The 17,135-nt window shown below is 37.7% G+C and overlaps 1 protein-coding gene across 1 annotated transcript in view; it reads left to right on the forward strand.

The window, feature by feature from the left end:
* Positions 1 to 17,135, forward strand: part of AXDND1 (axonemal dynein light chain domain containing 1) — a 142,975-nt gene that overhangs the window by 26,335 nt on the left and 99,505 nt on the right. The window contains exons 7-8 of the mRNA XM_063105917.1: positions 4,956 to 5,058; positions 6,545 to 6,666. Of these exons, the coding sequence (XP_062961987.1) occupies positions 4,956 to 5,058; positions 6,545 to 6,666 (225 nt within the window). The remainder of the gene's footprint in view (positions 1 to 4,955; positions 5,059 to 6,544; positions 6,667 to 17,135) is intronic.

Genomic DNA, 17,135 nt, shown 5'->3' on the forward strand with positions numbered 1-17,135 from the left:
CCTGTGGGATACTGCAAAAGCAGTATTAAAGGGGAAATTTATTGCATTAAATGCTCACCTCAGAAGAATGGAAAGATGGCAAGTGAACAACCTAACACTTCACCTTAAAGATCTAGAAAAACAAGAACAATCCAAACCTAAAGTTAGCAGATGGAAAGAAATCATTAAAATCAGAGCAGAACTGAATGAAATTGAAACCCAAAAAACAATACAAAAGTTCAATGAATCAAAAAGTTGGTTTTTGTAAAGATAAATAAAATTGACAAACCATTAGCATGGCTAACCAAAAAAAGAAGAGAGAAGATTCAAATAACAAAAATTAGAAATGAAAAAGGTGATATTACAACTCATTCATCTGAAATACAAGGAATCATTTGAGACTACTATAAACAACTATACGCCAACAAATTTGAAAATCTGGAGGAAATGGATAAATTTCTGGACACACACAAGCTCCCAAAACTGAGCCATGAAGACGTAGAAAATCTGAACAGACCAATAACAATAAAGGAGACTGAAGCTGTTATCAGAAGGCTCCCAACAAAGAAAAGCCCAGGACCAGATGCATTCACAGCAGAATTTTACCAAACATTCAAAGAGGAATTGACACCGATTCTTTACAAACTATTCCAAAAGGTTGAAACAGACGCAAATCTCCCAGACTCATTCTATGAAGCAAACATCATCCTGATATCAAAACCAGGTAAAGATATAACTAAAAAAGAAAACTACAGGCCAATATCCTTGATGAATACAGATGCAAAAATCCTCAATAAAATACTAGCAAACAGAATACAGCAACACATACGAAAAATTATTCACCATGATCAAGTGGGATTCATCCCAGGGATGCAAGGTTGGTTCAACATACGCAAATCAATAAATGTGATACACCATATTAATAAACTCAAACACAAGGCCCATATGATCATCTCTATAGATGCTGAAAAAGCATTTGATAAAATTCAACATTCATTCATGACAAAGACCCTCTATAAGTTAGGTATAGAGGGAAAGTATCTCAACATAATTAAAGCCATATATGCCAAACCCACTGCCAATATCATCCTGAATGGGGAAAAGCTGCAAGCTTTTCCTTTAAGAACAGGAACTAGACAAGGATGCCCACTCTCACCACTCCTATTCAACATAGTGTTGGAAGTACTAGCCAGAGCAATCAGAGAAGAGAAGGAAATAAAGGGCATCCAGATTGGAAAAGATGAAGTCAAACTGTCCCTGTTTGCAGATGACATGATCCTATATATCGAACAGCCTAAAGCCTCTACAAAAAAACTCTTGGAGTTAATAAATGATTTCAGCACAGTAGCAGGATACAAAATGAACACACAAAAATCAGTAGCATTTCTATTCTCCAATAGTGAACACGCAGAAAGAGAAATCAAGAAAGCCTGCCCATTTACAATAGCCACCAAAAAAATAAAATACTTAGGAATTGAGTTAACCAAGGAGGTGAACAATCTCTATAACGAGAACTACAAACCACTGCTGAGAGAAATTAGAGAGGATACAAGAAGATGGAAAGATATCCCATGCTCTTGGTTTGGAAGAATGAACATAGTGAAAATGTCCATACTACCCAAAGTGATATACAAATTCAATGCAATCCCCATCAAAATTCCAATGACATTTTTCTCAGAAATGGAAAGAACTATCCAGACATTTATATGGAATAACAAAAGACCACGCATAGCCAAAGCAATGCCAAGCAAAACAAATAAAGCTGTAGGCATAACACTACCTGACTTTAAACTATACTACAAAGCTATAATAACCAAAACAGTATGGTACTGGCATAAAAACAGACACACTGATCAATGGAATAGAATAGAGAATCCAGAAATCAACCCACACACCTACAGCCCTCTGATCTTTGACAAAGGCACCAAAGCTATACACGGGGGAAGAGACTGCATCTTTAGCAAATGGTGCTGGGAGAACTGGATATCAACATGCAGGAGAATGAAACTAGACCCATATCTTTCACCATACACTAAAGTCAAATCAAAATGGGTTAAAGAATTAAATATACACTCTGAAACAGTAAAACTTCTTAAAGAATACATAGGAGATACACTTCAGGAAATAGGACTGGACACAGACTTCATGAATATGACCTCAAAAGCATGGACAACCAAAGGAAAAATAAACAAATGGGATTATATCAAAGCAAAGAGCTTCTGCACAGCAAAAGAAACAATTAACAGAGTTAAAAGACAACTAACAGAGTGGGAGAAAATATTTGCAAAATATACATTTGACAAAGGATTAATTTCCAGAATATACAAGGAACTCAACTTTACAAGAAAAAAAACAAACAACCCAATTAAAAAATGGCAAAAGAGCTACGTAGGTATTTCTCTAAGGAAGATATACAAATGGCCAACAGACATGAAAAAATGCTCAACATCACATAGCATTTGGGAAATGCTAATCAAAACCACACTGAGATACCATCTCACCCCAGTGAGGATGGCTAAAATCCAGAAGACTCTGAACAATAAATGCTGGCGAGGTTGTGGAGAAAGAGGAAACCTCCTACATTGTTGGTGGGACTGCAAAATGATGCAGCCTCTATGGAAAATGGTATGGAGGTTCCTCAAACAATTGCAGATAGATCTACCATATGATCCAGCTATCCCACTGCTGGGAATATACCCAGAGGAATGGAAATCATCAAGTCGAAGGTATACCTGTTCCCCAATGTTCATCACAGCACTCTTTACCATAGCTAAGAGTTGGAACCAGCTCAAATGTCCATCATCGGATGGGTGGATACAGAAAATGTGGTATATCTACACAATGGAATACTACTCAGCTATAAAAAAGAATGAAATACTGCCGTTTGCAATGACATGGATGGACCTAGAGAGAATTATTTTAAGTGAAACAAGTCAGGCACAGAAAGAGAAATACCACATGTTCTCACTTATTGGTGGGAGCAAAAAATAAATTAATAAATTCACACACACACACACAGACACACACACACAAAAGAAAAAACTGGGGGGGGGGAAGAAGACACAACAATTACAATTCCTTGAAGTTGACATGACAAGCATACAGAAAGGACATTGTTGGGTGGGAGGGGGGAGAGGGAGGAGGGAGGGAGGTTTCGGTGATGGGCCACAATAATCAACCTCATTGTATATTGACAAAATAAAATTAAAAAAAAAAAAAAAAGACTGTAAGGTGTTTGCCTAATGATTTCTCATTGAAACTCTTCCAGAATTGCCCTTGTTTGATAAGAGGAATGAGCAAGAGGATTGTTTGGTTTAGAGGGACTCTCTGATGAATCTTTCTCAGATGTTTTTTGCTGAAGCTTTGGCTAACTTTCTCAAACACTTTCATAACAAGCAAATATTATCATTCTTTGGCCTCCAGAAAGTAAACAAGCAAAATGCCTTGAGCATCCCCCCAAATTGTTGCCATGACCTTTGCCTTGTCTGGTTTGCTTTTGCTTTGACTGGACCACTTCCACCTCCTGGTAGCCATTGCTTTGATAGTGCTTTGTCTTTAGGATAATACTGGTAAAGCCATGTGTTATCTCCTATTATAATTCTTTGAAGAAATGCTCAGGATCTTAATCCCACTTGTTTAAAATTTCCATTGAAGCCTGGCCAGTTAGCTCAGTTAGTTAGAGCATAGTGCTGATAACATCAAGGTCCAGGGTTCAATCCCTGTACTGGCCAGCTGCCAAAAACGTAAAATTAAAAATGTAAAATTTCCATTGAAAGCTCTGCTCTTGTATGTAGCTGATCTGGGCGCGATAGTTTTGGCACCGGTCAAATAGAAAGTTTGCTCTACTTTAATTTTTCAGTCAGACTTGTGTAAGCTGAATCAATTGAGATGTCTATGGTGTTGGCTATTATTTCTGCTGTTAATTATCAGTCTTCTTCATGTAGGGCACAAACAAGATGGTTTTTTTTCCCACAAATTGGTGTGGATGGTCTGCTGCTGTGGGCTTCATCTTCAATATCATTTGGTCCCTTTTAAGATGAGTTATCCATTTGTAAACTCCTGATTCCTTTGGGGCATTCTCCCCATGAACTTTTTGTAAAGCATCAGTGATTTCACTGTTCTCCCACCCAAGTTTCACAACATAAATTTCATGTTTGTTTTCTTCAATTTTAGCAGAATTCATGTTGCTCTGATAGGGGCTCTTTTCTTATCCTTCTTAGTGCCTCAAAATGGTCCCCGTTAAAACGTGTTTTAATAAGTTAGTATGAGTTTATTTTGTTGCAAAAAATTTTTGCAATTGATGCATAGTTTTTTCATGATATGCATTTTCCATGAACTTGAAGACCCCTCATATATATTCCCTTTTCTTTGTACTTTATTAGACAAAAAATATTAAAATTATAGCAGAAACCTAAGACAATAATTGCTTACAATTCCATCATCTAATCAGTGTTTTTATTTGTCCTATTGTATATTCAATTTTATATATTTATATATGTACAAAACATAGCACAATATTTAAGTACTATAAGATGCTTTTATATTCTACATTTAACCATTAGTATTTCTCCATTTCGCTACACTCTTTTTTCTTTTTTTTTTTCTAAATCTCTCCTTTGTCCTTTGTCCCTTTTCTTCTCTCACGTTGTAAGGTAACCAATGTTAACAGCTTGATGTTTATCTTTACACATTTTTCTATATTCTTGCAATCCTACACAATAGTTAGGTAGAATTTTTAGGGGGGGGAGCATTATTTTCTTTTACAAAAAAGAGGCTCAAACTGCATTTTCCTTGTGCTTTTTGTTTACTGTGTTACTGATATCCCACTACATCAATAGGTACAGGTCCAATGCTTTAAAATATTGTTAATGTTCCATAGTATACACATTTTCTTTACACATATTATATTCTTTTTGCCAATTGAGGTTGACCTGTTGTTACATTAATTATGTAAGTCTGCCACCTTAATCTTTTAGGAAGCCTAATAAAAGAGTAGAAGTGGTCCAGCTGAATGATGTGATGGAGACTATGCTAGAGAGGGCTGGTGTGGAAAATCAGGAATATGCAGGACCAACCAAGGTAATTGCAAAGATCAATGTAACCTAGTGGTTAACAGAATGCACACTGGAGACAAGATACCTGGGCTGGAATCCTGACCCTACCATTTATGAGCTGGTGACTTTGGGCAAGTCATTTAATGTATTTGTGCCTCAATTTTTTCATCTGTAATTTAAAGATAACAATAGTACCTACTTCCTAGGGTTGTTGTGGAGATTAAATGATACAATAAATGGAAAGTGCTTAGAACAGTGCCTGGCATGTGGTGAACACCGTATAATTAATTATTTGTTCTATTATTACTGTATTTCATTGACCATAAGACAGCATTGGTTGTAAGAGCTTTATTATTTTTTGTACCACTACAAAAAAACCTGCCAATTAAACTATGCTTTACCATTTGTAATTTTTCTTTTGTACTCTTTCAGTCTTACATAGATGTAGACTTTTTTCTTTATAAGAGCTATTTCTTCTTTTGTAAATTTTTATTTGTATAGAATTTTACAGAAAATGTTCAGTCCGGGGCCGGCCTGCGGCTCACTCAGGAGAGTGTGGTGCTGATAACACCAAGGCCACGGGTTCGGATCCCATATAGGGATGGCTGGTTTGCTCACTGGGTGAGCGTGGTGCTGACAACACCAAGTCAAGGGTTAAGATCCCCTTACCGGTCATCTTTTAAAAAAAAAAAAAAAGAAAGAAAATGTTCAGTCCAAGGCACTCCTATGTATCTTTACCCAGATTCTCCGTCCAATGGTTTACATTGTGCCCTATTTGCTTTATCATTCTCTTTCCCTCTCTATCTATATGTATACGCATAGTTCTTCTAAACCATTTTAGAGTAAGTTGGAGACAATATGCCTCTTTAACACCAAATATTTCAGAGTATGTTTCCTACAAACAAGGAAATCTTCTTACATATCCATAATATAGTTCAGGAAAATTAACATTTTATCAGGAAATTTAACATTGACATGATAGTATTATCTAACATAGTCCGTATTCAAATTTCATATTTTATCAATTGTCCCAATAGCTATTATACTATTTTTCCCCCTACTCCAGGATCCCAGGATCACGTGGTGCTTTTAGTTGTCATGTTCCTTTAGATAGCTTTAATCTGGAACAGTTCATTAGCCTTTCTTTGTTTTTCTTGACCTTGATATTTTGAAGAGCACAGGCCAGTTATTCTGTAGAATGTTCCTCATTTTCGGTCTGTTTGATGATTAGATTAAGGTTTAGTGCTCATGATCAGATTAAGGTTTTGTATTTTTGGTAGGTATGACATGAAAGTGATATTATGACCTTCTCAGCATGTCATTTAAAGAGGCACAAGATTAGACAGATTTTTAAAAATTATATCTCACTTTTACATATATATGAAAATGTAAGTGAAAGAAATTAATCAAGGTGTCTCTAAAACTTATTCACATTCAGAGTGCTTGCCTCCTAAAATGGCTTTGATTGTTAAGACTGTATAAGTCTGATCATGTTACTTATCTTCTGACAGATGCACAAACTACTGCATATATTGAAGAAAGAACAGACCATTTACAATACCGTATTTCATGAACTGATCCGACAAGTCAGTGTGGACTGTGCAGAGAGAGGAGAACTACTGTCCAAAATCAGGTTACAGCTGTCACTGGAGCAGCCCAGTTTCCTTTTGAATTTCATATTAGAATTGCATTTATATCGACTTTTGAGAAAGTCATGAAATTACACTTCTATATTCTATTGATAATAAGGAACCTAATTGCATTTTTATTATATTCTATTTTATTGTATTAAAAATATAGTAGTCGAGAATTCCCTTAAAGTGATTTCTATTGGGATGTGTGACACCATATTCTTTTATGATTGGGAGTGAAGTGCTGTGTGAAATAGTGGAAAAAGTATAGATTTTGGAGTCAGACCAATCTGGTTCCAAATCTTTACCTAGGTGCTTAACCTTGGTAAAAGTATGAGCCTTAGGTTTTTCATCTGTAAATGAAGAAAATAGTGAAAGTTTTTGTTGATTTGTTTGTTCATGAATCAACAATGCTTCTAAGTATCTGCTCTGTTACAAGCATTGAGATGCTTCATAGGGTTGTGGTGAGGTTTAAATGAGAATGCAGAAGTAGGTGCTATATAAATATAACTATTATTGATGATGATAATAAATACTATTGTTACTATAATTCTTCTTATGACTATGGTACTTCCCCAAAAGCTGAAAGGGATAGTAGAATCATGGTACCTGGGTTCAGATTACAAATTTGCAGCTCACTCGCTATGGAAACATAGGCAAATTATTAGATCTCTCTGAATATCAGTTTCTTCTAAATGGGAATTGATAGTATCAATTTTCCCTATTTGTCCACTGCCTGATTTGTGGAAGCTGAGTTTCCCCTGTTTGGCAGTGCTGAGAAACTAGGAGCAAAGCCATCAATAAGAGACTTGCTAAGATTAGATAAAAAGGAATAGTAGTTAGAATACCAGGAAGAGCTGGAGAATGCAAAATCAGAATGAGGATAGGGACAACTGAGGTCTGAGTTGTCAATCTAAGTACAAAGCTAAGATGGGAAGATGAGGAATTAATGCAAAAGAACTAGATGGCTAATGAGGAGTAGGTGTGGTAAGGAATGTTCTAGCTGGTTTCAGGAGTAAGATTCTAGGGGCCAAGATAGGGTTATATCCCAGGAAGTCTCAACAGAAAGCAACAGGCAGGCAAGTCAAAGCCAAAGTCCTTTAGGAAAAGTTTAGTCAGACACCAGAGAGACCAATAAAAATACTAAATCCAAAGTGCCAGAGATAGGAGCCGAGTAGGGCTTCAAAGCCAAGGATTTATAATAATAGGGTAAAGATGGAGTTAAGAGTACAAAGTAGGTGAGAATAAGCAGTGTGGTTTCAGGGCAATTGTTGCCAACATTCATGATGGGTTTGTGGAACGGTGAAATACTCAACAGATCCAGCATAATCTGGTGACCAGCATTTTGTTGTGGTAGGAGCTCTTTTGAAGGCCTAGGGACTACTTTCAATGGGAGGACTTCTACTGTCCTGAGCCTGGCATGTTACAGAGTCCTCCCTGCTTCACAAGATTGTTGTGAAGATCCAGTAGAAGTCCCTAGTAAATGGTAGCACTAGGTCCTGGAAAATACTTGCTATCAGCCTCTAACACTCTCTCTGTGTTTGCATGTTACTGCAGCTTTCTTCTCTGTCTCTTACTGAATGCTTTCTGATCAGCTTGTCTGTATCTCTCCTCATGCAGGACTGTATCTCTCCTCTGAGGCCCATTGCTGCAGGAAAGTTTTATAATATCTGTTTTTGTAGTGGGAAGAGTAATTGCCAGATTGGGTATGAGCTGAACAAAACTTTCACATTACAGAGATAGGGATGCTGCTATAATTCCTTTTGGTTGACAATGTAAATATCTTTGGATGCAGGTACCTTTCATGTTTTTTTAATCTGCTAGCTGGTACAGGGATTAAACCCTGGATGGTGGTGTTATCAGGACCACGATGTAACCATCTGATCTAACCAGCCAGCCCTTTTTTTTTTGGTAAATTTTTTTCTAATATTTTATTAGAAATAATATCTATCTATGCATCAATTTCATGTATTTCAAAGTAAATTGTAGACATCAGTGTAGTTCACCCTAAATAACTCAACGTTTTTATCATTAACCAGAGTTCAATATTTATTTTCCTTTTATTCTTCTTTCCTTCCTTCCTTCCTTCCTTCCTTCCTTCCTTCTTTCCTTCCTTCCTTCTTTCCTTCCTTCCTTCCTTCTTTCCTTCCTTCCTGCCTTCTCAGCACCCACTTTTATGAGTGAGGACATGTGGTATTTCTCTTTCTGTGACTGACTTACTTCACTTAACATAATTTTCTCCAAGCTCATTCATGTTGCTGCGAATGGCAGAATTTTATTCTTTTTTACAGCTGAGTAGTATTCCATTGTGTATATATATATATACCACATTTTCCTTACCCAGTCGCCCATTGATGGACATTTAGGTTGGTTCCATATCTTGGCTATTGTAAATAGAGCTGTGATGAACATTGGAGTTCAGGTATCCCTTTGACATGATGATTTCCATTTCTTTGTGTATATACTGAGAAGTGGGATTGCTGGATCATATGGCAGTTCTATGTATAGTTGTTTAAGAAATGTCCATACCATTTTCCATAATGGCTGTACCAATTACAGTTCCACCAACAGTGCAGAAGAGTTCCTCTTTTTCCACATCCTCCCCAGCATTTGTTACTCTCAGAGTTTTTCATAATGGCCAGTCTGGAGTGAGATGATATCTCAGCATGGTTTTGATTTGCATTTCCCTGATGACTAGTGATGTTGAGCATTTTTTCATGTACCTGTTGGCCATTTGTATGTCTTCCTTTGAAACATGTTTATTACCTCCTTTGCCCTTTTTTTAAAAATTGGATTATTTGTTTTTTTACTATGAAGTTGTTCAAGTTCCTTGTATATTCTGGATATTAATCCCTTGTCAGATATGTAGTTTGCAAATATTTTCTCCCATTCTGTAGGTTGTCTTTCCACTCTGTTGTTGTTTCATTTGCTGTGCAGAAGACTCCAACACAATAATAGTGAGGGACCTGAACACCCCTCTCTCAGAATTGGACAGATCATCTTTGTATTGGTATAAATCAAAATTAAATCTGTTACTGCACTAGTGAGTTTACTAAGAGGTACTTCCCTGTCCTAAAAACCTTCCCTAGGGCCCAAAGACATTCCAGTCTGTTCCCAGGTAGGAACGTCTCTAAGTGTCCCAGCTCTCTTGCTGTAGTGGATTGAGTTATGTCCCCCCAAAACTCACTGAAGCTTGAATTGTGTCCCCCAAGTTTTATGTATTAGAAACTTGGCTCCACTGTGACTGCTAAGAGGGTGGGAAATTCTATTTTGGTAATTGAAAGGTAGAGGCTTGAAGAGGTGATTAGATTGTAGGACCATGTCATAATGAATGGGTTAAAAATGGTGGTCAGGGGCATGGTTCTGAGTTTCAGGTATTTTGTTATAAGCAACAGAAAGGGACTAATACCGTAGTCAAGTGTTTAATATCCTCTGCTGGTTCAAAAGGTACCTGAAAAGGCTCTCAGCACTTCTGTGTTCTAAAGTCAGTGAGACCCTATGTATTCAATGGCACCAGTTGGCTAATTAAGTAGAAGAGTCTGTTTCTTTAGTGTTGTCCTTGAAAGTATTAACAAAAATGTTCTATTTCGTGTTCTTTTCTTCTCTCTCTTAATTGAAGATATGCTTCGTCACATGATGAAAATGGTATCTCGGAAGCCAGGAGCTCTTGTAAACATAGATGAGGCCAAATAGCAAGTTGTTAAACCTTTTTTCCCTTTATACTGAAATGCATAAATCTTCTATATGTGTGTTGGCTTTTTTTTTTTTTTTTTTTTAAAAGATGACCGGTAAGGGGATCTTAACCCTTGACTTGGTGTTGTCAGCACCACACTCAGCCAGTGAGTGAACCGGCCATCCATATATGGGATCCGAACCCGGGGCCTTGGTGTTATCAGCACCGCACTCTCCCGAGTGAGCCACGGGCTGGCCCCTGTGTGTTGGCTTTTGATAAATACATACATCTGTGCAACTCAAACACTGATCAAGATATAGAGTATTATCATCACCCCAGAAAGTTCTCTCATGCTCTTTCCCAGTAAATCTCCACCCCACTCTTCCCAGAAGTTCTGACTTCTTTCCATCTTAGATTACTTTTGCCTATCTAGGAAGTTCATATAAATGGATCATATAATATGTACTCTTTGATGTAAGGCTTCTTTCATGTAGTATAATGTTTTGAGATTCATTCACATTGTTACATTTATTGGTGGCTTGTTTTTTATTGTCAAGTAGTATTCCATTATATGAATGGAACAAAAAAGTTTATCTGTTCTCCCTTTCTTTTTTATTTTTTTTTTGTTCCTATGTAATAAACTTTCTTTTCTTTTTTTTTTTTTTGTGACCGGTAAGGGGATCGTAAGTAACCCTTGGCTTGGTGTCATCCGCACCACGCTCAGCCAGTGAACGCACCAGCCATCCCTATCCGAACCTGCGGCCTCAGCGCTCCCAGCGTTGCTGTGCTCCCAGCGCTGCACTCTCTCGAGTGAGCCATGGGGTTGGCCCGTAAACTTTATTTTCATAGCAGTTTTAGGTTTACAGAGAAACCGAGTAGAAAGTACAGATAGTTCCCATATCCTCCCACTCCACACATACAGTTTCTTCTATTATTAGCATGTTACATTAGTGTGGTACATTTATTACAATTATGAACCAATATTGATATATTATTATTAACTCAGTTTTACATTAGAGTTCCCTCTTTGTGTTGTACAGTTCTATGGGTTTTGCCAGATGCATAATGTCGTGTATTCACCATTACAGTATCATACGGAATAGTTTTGCTACCCTAAAAATCCTCTGTGTTTGGCCCATTCATCCCTCCTCTTCCTCCTTGCCTCTTCCTCTGAAACCCTGGCGACCACTGATTTTTTTTCCATTACTTCAAACAAAGAAATCTGTCGTTTCTTTGTGTTGTGAACTTTAAAGATCCTCTCTTCTAGCTAAGCGGAACTATGCAATAAGTTGTCGTTAATTATAGTCACCTTACAGTGCTATAGAATAATAGATACTATTCCTCCTATCTGGCTGTATTTTTGTATCCATTAACTAACGTCTCACTATCTCTCCTCCCCTCTACCCTTTCCAGCCTCTGGTAAATGCCATTCTACTCTGCTTCTATGTGATGATCTTTCTTAGCTTCCACATATGAGTGAGAACATGCAGTATTTCTCTTTCTGTTCCTGGGTTACTTCATTTAACATAATGTCCTCAAAGCTCATTCATGTTGCCGTGAATGGCAGGATTTCATTCTTTTTAATGGCTAAATAGTATTCCGTTCTTTATATATATATATATATATATATATATACACACCATATTTTATTTATCCATTCATATGTTGATGGACACTTGGGTTGATTCCATATCTTGGCTGTTGCAAATAGTGCAGCAATGAACAGGAGAGTGCAAATATTTCTTTGATATACTGATCTCCTTTCCTATGGATATATACGCAGTAGTGGGATTGATGGATTCTATGGTAGCTCTATCTGTAGTTGTATGAGAAACCTCCATACTGTTTTCCATAATGACTATACTACTTCACATTCTCACCAACAGTGTATGAGTTCCCCTTTCTCCATATCCTCGTCAGCATTTGTTATTTTCTTTTAATAAAAGCCATTCTAACTGGAGTGAGATGAGTATCTCATTGTGGTTTTGCATTTCCCTGATGATTAGTGATGTTGAGCATTTTTTCATATATCTATTAGGTATTTTTATGTCTTATTTTGAGAAATGTCTATTCAGTTCATTTGCCCATTTTTTGGGTCAGATTATTATTATTATTATTTTGCTGTTGAGTTGTTTGAGTTTTTTGTATATTCTGGATATTAATCCCTTGTCAGATGCATAGTTTGTAAATATTTTCTCCCATTCTGTAGGTTGTCTCTTCACTCTGTTGATTATTTCCTTTGCTGTTTAGAAGCTTTTTAGTTTGGTATGGTCCCATTGGTCTACTTTTGCTTTTGTTGCCTATGTTTTTGAGATCCTCTTTGTAAGGTCTTTGTCTAGCCCAATGTCCTGACATTTCTTCTGTATTCTCTTCTAACAGTTTCATGGTTTGGGGTCTTACATTTACGTCTTTAATCTATTTTGAGTTGATTTTTGTATATGGTGAGAGGTAGTGGTTTAGTTTCATTCCTATGCAAATGGATATCCAGTTTTCCCAGCACCATTTATTGACAAGACTGTCCTTTTTCCAATGAATATTCTTGGCACTTTTGTCAAAAATCAGTTGGCTGTGAATACATGGCTTTATTTTGGGGTTCTCTATTTTGTTCAGTTGGTCTATTTTTATGCCAGTACACTGTTGTTTGGTTACTATAGCTTTATAGTATTTTTTGAAGTCAGGTAGTGTAATGCCTCTGGCTTTGTTCATTTTTCTCAGGATTGCCTATTTGGTGTCTTTTGTGGTTCCATAAAATTTTGGGCATTGTTTTTCCTATTTCTGTAAAGAATGTCCTTGGTATTTTGATAGGGATTGCATTGAATCTCTAGATTACTTTTGGTAGTATGGTCATTTTCACAATATTAATTCTTCTAATCCAGGAACATGAGGTGTCTTTCCATTTCTTTGCATCCTCTTCGATTTCTTTGACCAATGTTATATTGTTTTCCTTGTAGCGATCTTTCACCTCCTTGGTTAAATTAATTCCTAGGTATTTTGCTTTTTGTAGCTATTGTAAATGGGATTGCTGTCTTTATTTCTTATTCATTTTGTTTATTATTAGTGTATAGAAGCATTGCTGCTTCATTGTATGTTAATTTTGTAGCCTGCAATTTTACTGACTTTATCGGTTCTAAGAGTTTTTGGTGGAGCTTTTAGGCTTTTCTATATATAAGACCATATCATCTGCAAACAGGGACAGTTTCACTTCTTCCTTTCCAATTTGGATGCCCTTTATTTCTATCTCTTGCCTGATTGCTCTGGGTAGGACTTCCAGTACTATGTTGAATGAAAATGGATAGAGTGGGTATCCTTGTCTTGTTTCAGTTTTTAAAGGAAAAGTTTTCAGCTTTTCCACATTCAGTATGATACTAGCTGTGGGTTTGTTATATATGTCTTTTATTGTGTTCAGGTATGTTCCTTCTATGCATAATTTGTTGAGGGTTTTTATCATGAAGGGATGTTGAATTTTGTCAAGTGCTTTTTCTGCATCCATTGAGATGATCATATGGTTTTTGTCCTTCATTCTGTTGATGTGATGTACCGGAGTACTTCAAAATGTTTGTGGAAATATTTGTATATCTTTTTTTTTAATGCTAAGAAAGATTTTTATTTATTTATATTTTTTATTAGCATATTCATTGTTACAAATCATACTTATTCTTCATGCCCCTTATTCAGTCTCTTCCTTTCCCCTTTTCCTCCCCCTCCCCTCTAATAACCATAGACTTGTTCTCTCCATCTGATAGATTAACTGTTCCTCTGTTGATTTGTTGCCTAGATAATCTGACCAGTACTGAGACAGGTGTGATCAAGTCCTTCCCTATTATCATAAATCAGATGCTTCTTCTGTTACTCTGGAGTGTGCTTTGTGGACAGAGAGGATTTTTTTTTTTTTTTTTTTTTTTTATCTCTGCTGGTGCCTCTCCTGTGTCAATGAAGTTGAGAGTCTGGTGTGCCATCTGCATGGTGGCTGTGACTGCTGCCATAGAGACTAGCTGCTTTTGCAGCAGCCATGGCAATTGTGGTGGGTATGAGGGATACCCATGTGAAAATGATGTTTTTGGTGTGCCCTTTACTTGATAGTGGCTGGGTTCGGCTTCCCCCAGCTCCATGCCTCATTCTAAGATGTTGTTATGGAATAGTTTGGGGTGAAAAGGAGAAGAGAAGGGGGAGGGGAGATAGTGTGGGAAGAGGGAGAAGAAGGGAGAGCAGGATTGAGGCCCGTGTCACTCCCCTCATTCTGGCAGGGGAGACCAGGAGACTTCCAGCGGTAGCTGGGTTGTCGCTAGGCTGGATGCAGATGTGAGAGGGGTGTGGCTGAAGCCTTTGGCTCCCAACTGCGCCAGTTCAGGAGCCTGGGCTGCTTCCTGTACCGGCTGGTTGCAGATGTCAGGGAGGCATGGCTGAGGTGCTAGGCCCCCCGCTGCCCTGGCTTGGGAGCCTGGAGCTTTTCCTGCAGTTCAGTGCATAGCTGGGCTGGGTGTGGTTGTTGTGGGGGTGTGGCTGAGGCCCATGGCCCTCCCGCCTCCCTGGCTTAGGATCCCAGGGGGCTTCTGGTCCTTCTAGGTTTTATAGGTGTTCTTTGGTGGTGTTAGACTTTTACTAGTTAATATTAAACTTTGTCTCTGATCTGTGGGTATTTTGGTTTTTTTTCTTTCAGTTCTGTGTTGGATTATTTGCTGTTCCCACCACTTAAACTCTGCACTAGAGCTAATTTGTTGTCCTTTGCTTACTTCTAAAATCAGGGATCTTCCTGTGGGGATGAGCACCTGAGCCCTGTAGTTGAGCTAAGCTAAATTGCTGCTTTGCTGCTGATTCCCTGGGGAAGGCTTTTTGTGCAGCTCTCGTTTTAGTGGTTGACCTTGTATGTTCTTCTGGGTCTGATGAGGTCTGGTACACTTGGGTTGCATCGAAACTCTGGTCTGGGCCTGAGTCTTTTCAGCAAACTGCACCCCCTGCTGTTCAGTATTCCTGACCAGTCTCCACTGAGTGGTCCTCTGCTTACTGGGGGGAAAATCAGGTATCCATGCTGTGCCCCAATGTGCCCCTGGTGGGCCTGTCTCCCCCACTGCTTGCACTCCAAACACTTCCTATGGGACACACCATGGGCTGGTCCCTTGCGATGACTCACCAGCTTCTGAGTGGCTCCTTTTTTCTGTTGTTTGTGGTGTCTTGCTCCTGTGTATATCCACAGGAACCCTGTTAGTGGTCTTGCTGGCCAGGGGGCCAAGGCCCTCTTTTCCCATGCCGTCTCCAATCAACTTCATAGGAAAGACACAGCTGTGGCTTTTGCCAGCTTCTATTCCATGTGCTCACCAGCACCAGCCTTGAAGTGGCCAGGGCTCGAAATGATGGGAGCTATCCTTTCTTTTTTTCATCGTGGCTTCTCCTGCCTTCGTGAACTCCTTAAGTCTCTCCTCCTCTACTTGGGCTCTTGTGGCCCCACCTTGACTGTTATTGTTTTTTAATGGTTGTAAATTTGTTGATTTGGGGGAGACAGTGATGCTGGGGACCATCCATTCCCCTATCTTGACCAGAAGCCCTTGTATATCTTTTAATTCTGTTTTTCCATGTACCTTTTGAAGTACTCTTGTATCATGTTTATTGGTATGTGTCTGTTGAACCAACCTTGCATCCCTGGGATAAACCCCACTTAATCATAGTGAGTGATCTTTTTAATATGCTGATAGATTAGGTTTGCTAGTATTTTGTTGAGGATTTTTGCATCCATGTTCATCAGGGATATTGTTATATAGAGTTCTTTTCCTGTTTGTCCTTGTCTGGTTTTGATATCAGGGTAATGCTGCTTCATAGAATGAATTTGGAAGAGTTTCCTAGCTCTTTAATTTTTTTGAAAGAGTTTAAGAAGAATTGGTATTAATTCTTCTTTAAATAGGAGAATTTAGCCACTCAGTCCTGGGCTTTTCTTTAGCGGGAGACTTTTTTATTACTGTTTAAATCTCATTATGTGTAATTTGTCTGTTCAGGTTTTCTCTTTCTTCTTCGTTCAATCTTAGTAGATTGTATGTGTTTAGGAATTTATCATTTCCTCTATGTTTTTCAATTTGTTGGCATGTAGTTGTCCATACTAATCTCTGATGATCCATTGCATTTCTGTGGTATCAGCTGTAATGTCTCCTTTCTTATTTCTGATTTTATTTATTTGAGTCTTTTCTCTTTTTTTCCTGGTTAGTGTAGCTAATGGTTTGTCAATTTTGTTTATCTTTTCAAAAAAACCCAATATTTTGTTCTGTTGATTTTTTTGTATTTTTTTTGAGGGGGGAGTCTCAATTTTGTTTATTTCTGCTTTAATCTTCATTATATCTTACCCTCTACTAATTTGGGATTAAGTCTTTTATTGATTTTCTAGTTCCTCAAGATGAATTGTTAAGTTGTTTATTTGAAATCTTTCTATTTGTTGATACAGGTGCTTTTTGCTATAAACTTCTCTCTTAGTACTGCTTTTGCTGTGTCCCATAGGTTTTGGTGTGTTGTGTTTCTTATTTCATTTGTTTCAAGAAATTTTTAAATTTCCTTCTCATATTTTTCTTTAACCCATTGGTCATTCAGGAGTATGTTCTTTAATCTCCATGTATTTGTACAATTTCAAAGATTTCTCTTGTTATTGATTTCTAGTTTTATTTCATTGTGGTCAGAGAAGATACTTGATATGATTTCAGTATTTCAAAATTTGTTGAGACTTGTTTTTTGGACTAACATATGGCCAGTCCTGGAGAATGTTTCATGTGCTGATGAGAGGAATGTGTATTCTGCAGCTATTGGATGAAATGTTTTGTAAAT

Source organism: Cynocephalus volans, chromosome 8 (genome assembly GCF_027409185.1).
Source record: "Cynocephalus volans isolate mCynVol1 chromosome 8, mCynVol1.pri, whole genome shotgun sequence".
In the NCBI taxonomy this organism is placed as follows: domain Eukaryota; kingdom Metazoa; phylum Chordata; class Mammalia; order Dermoptera; family Cynocephalidae; genus Cynocephalus; species Cynocephalus volans.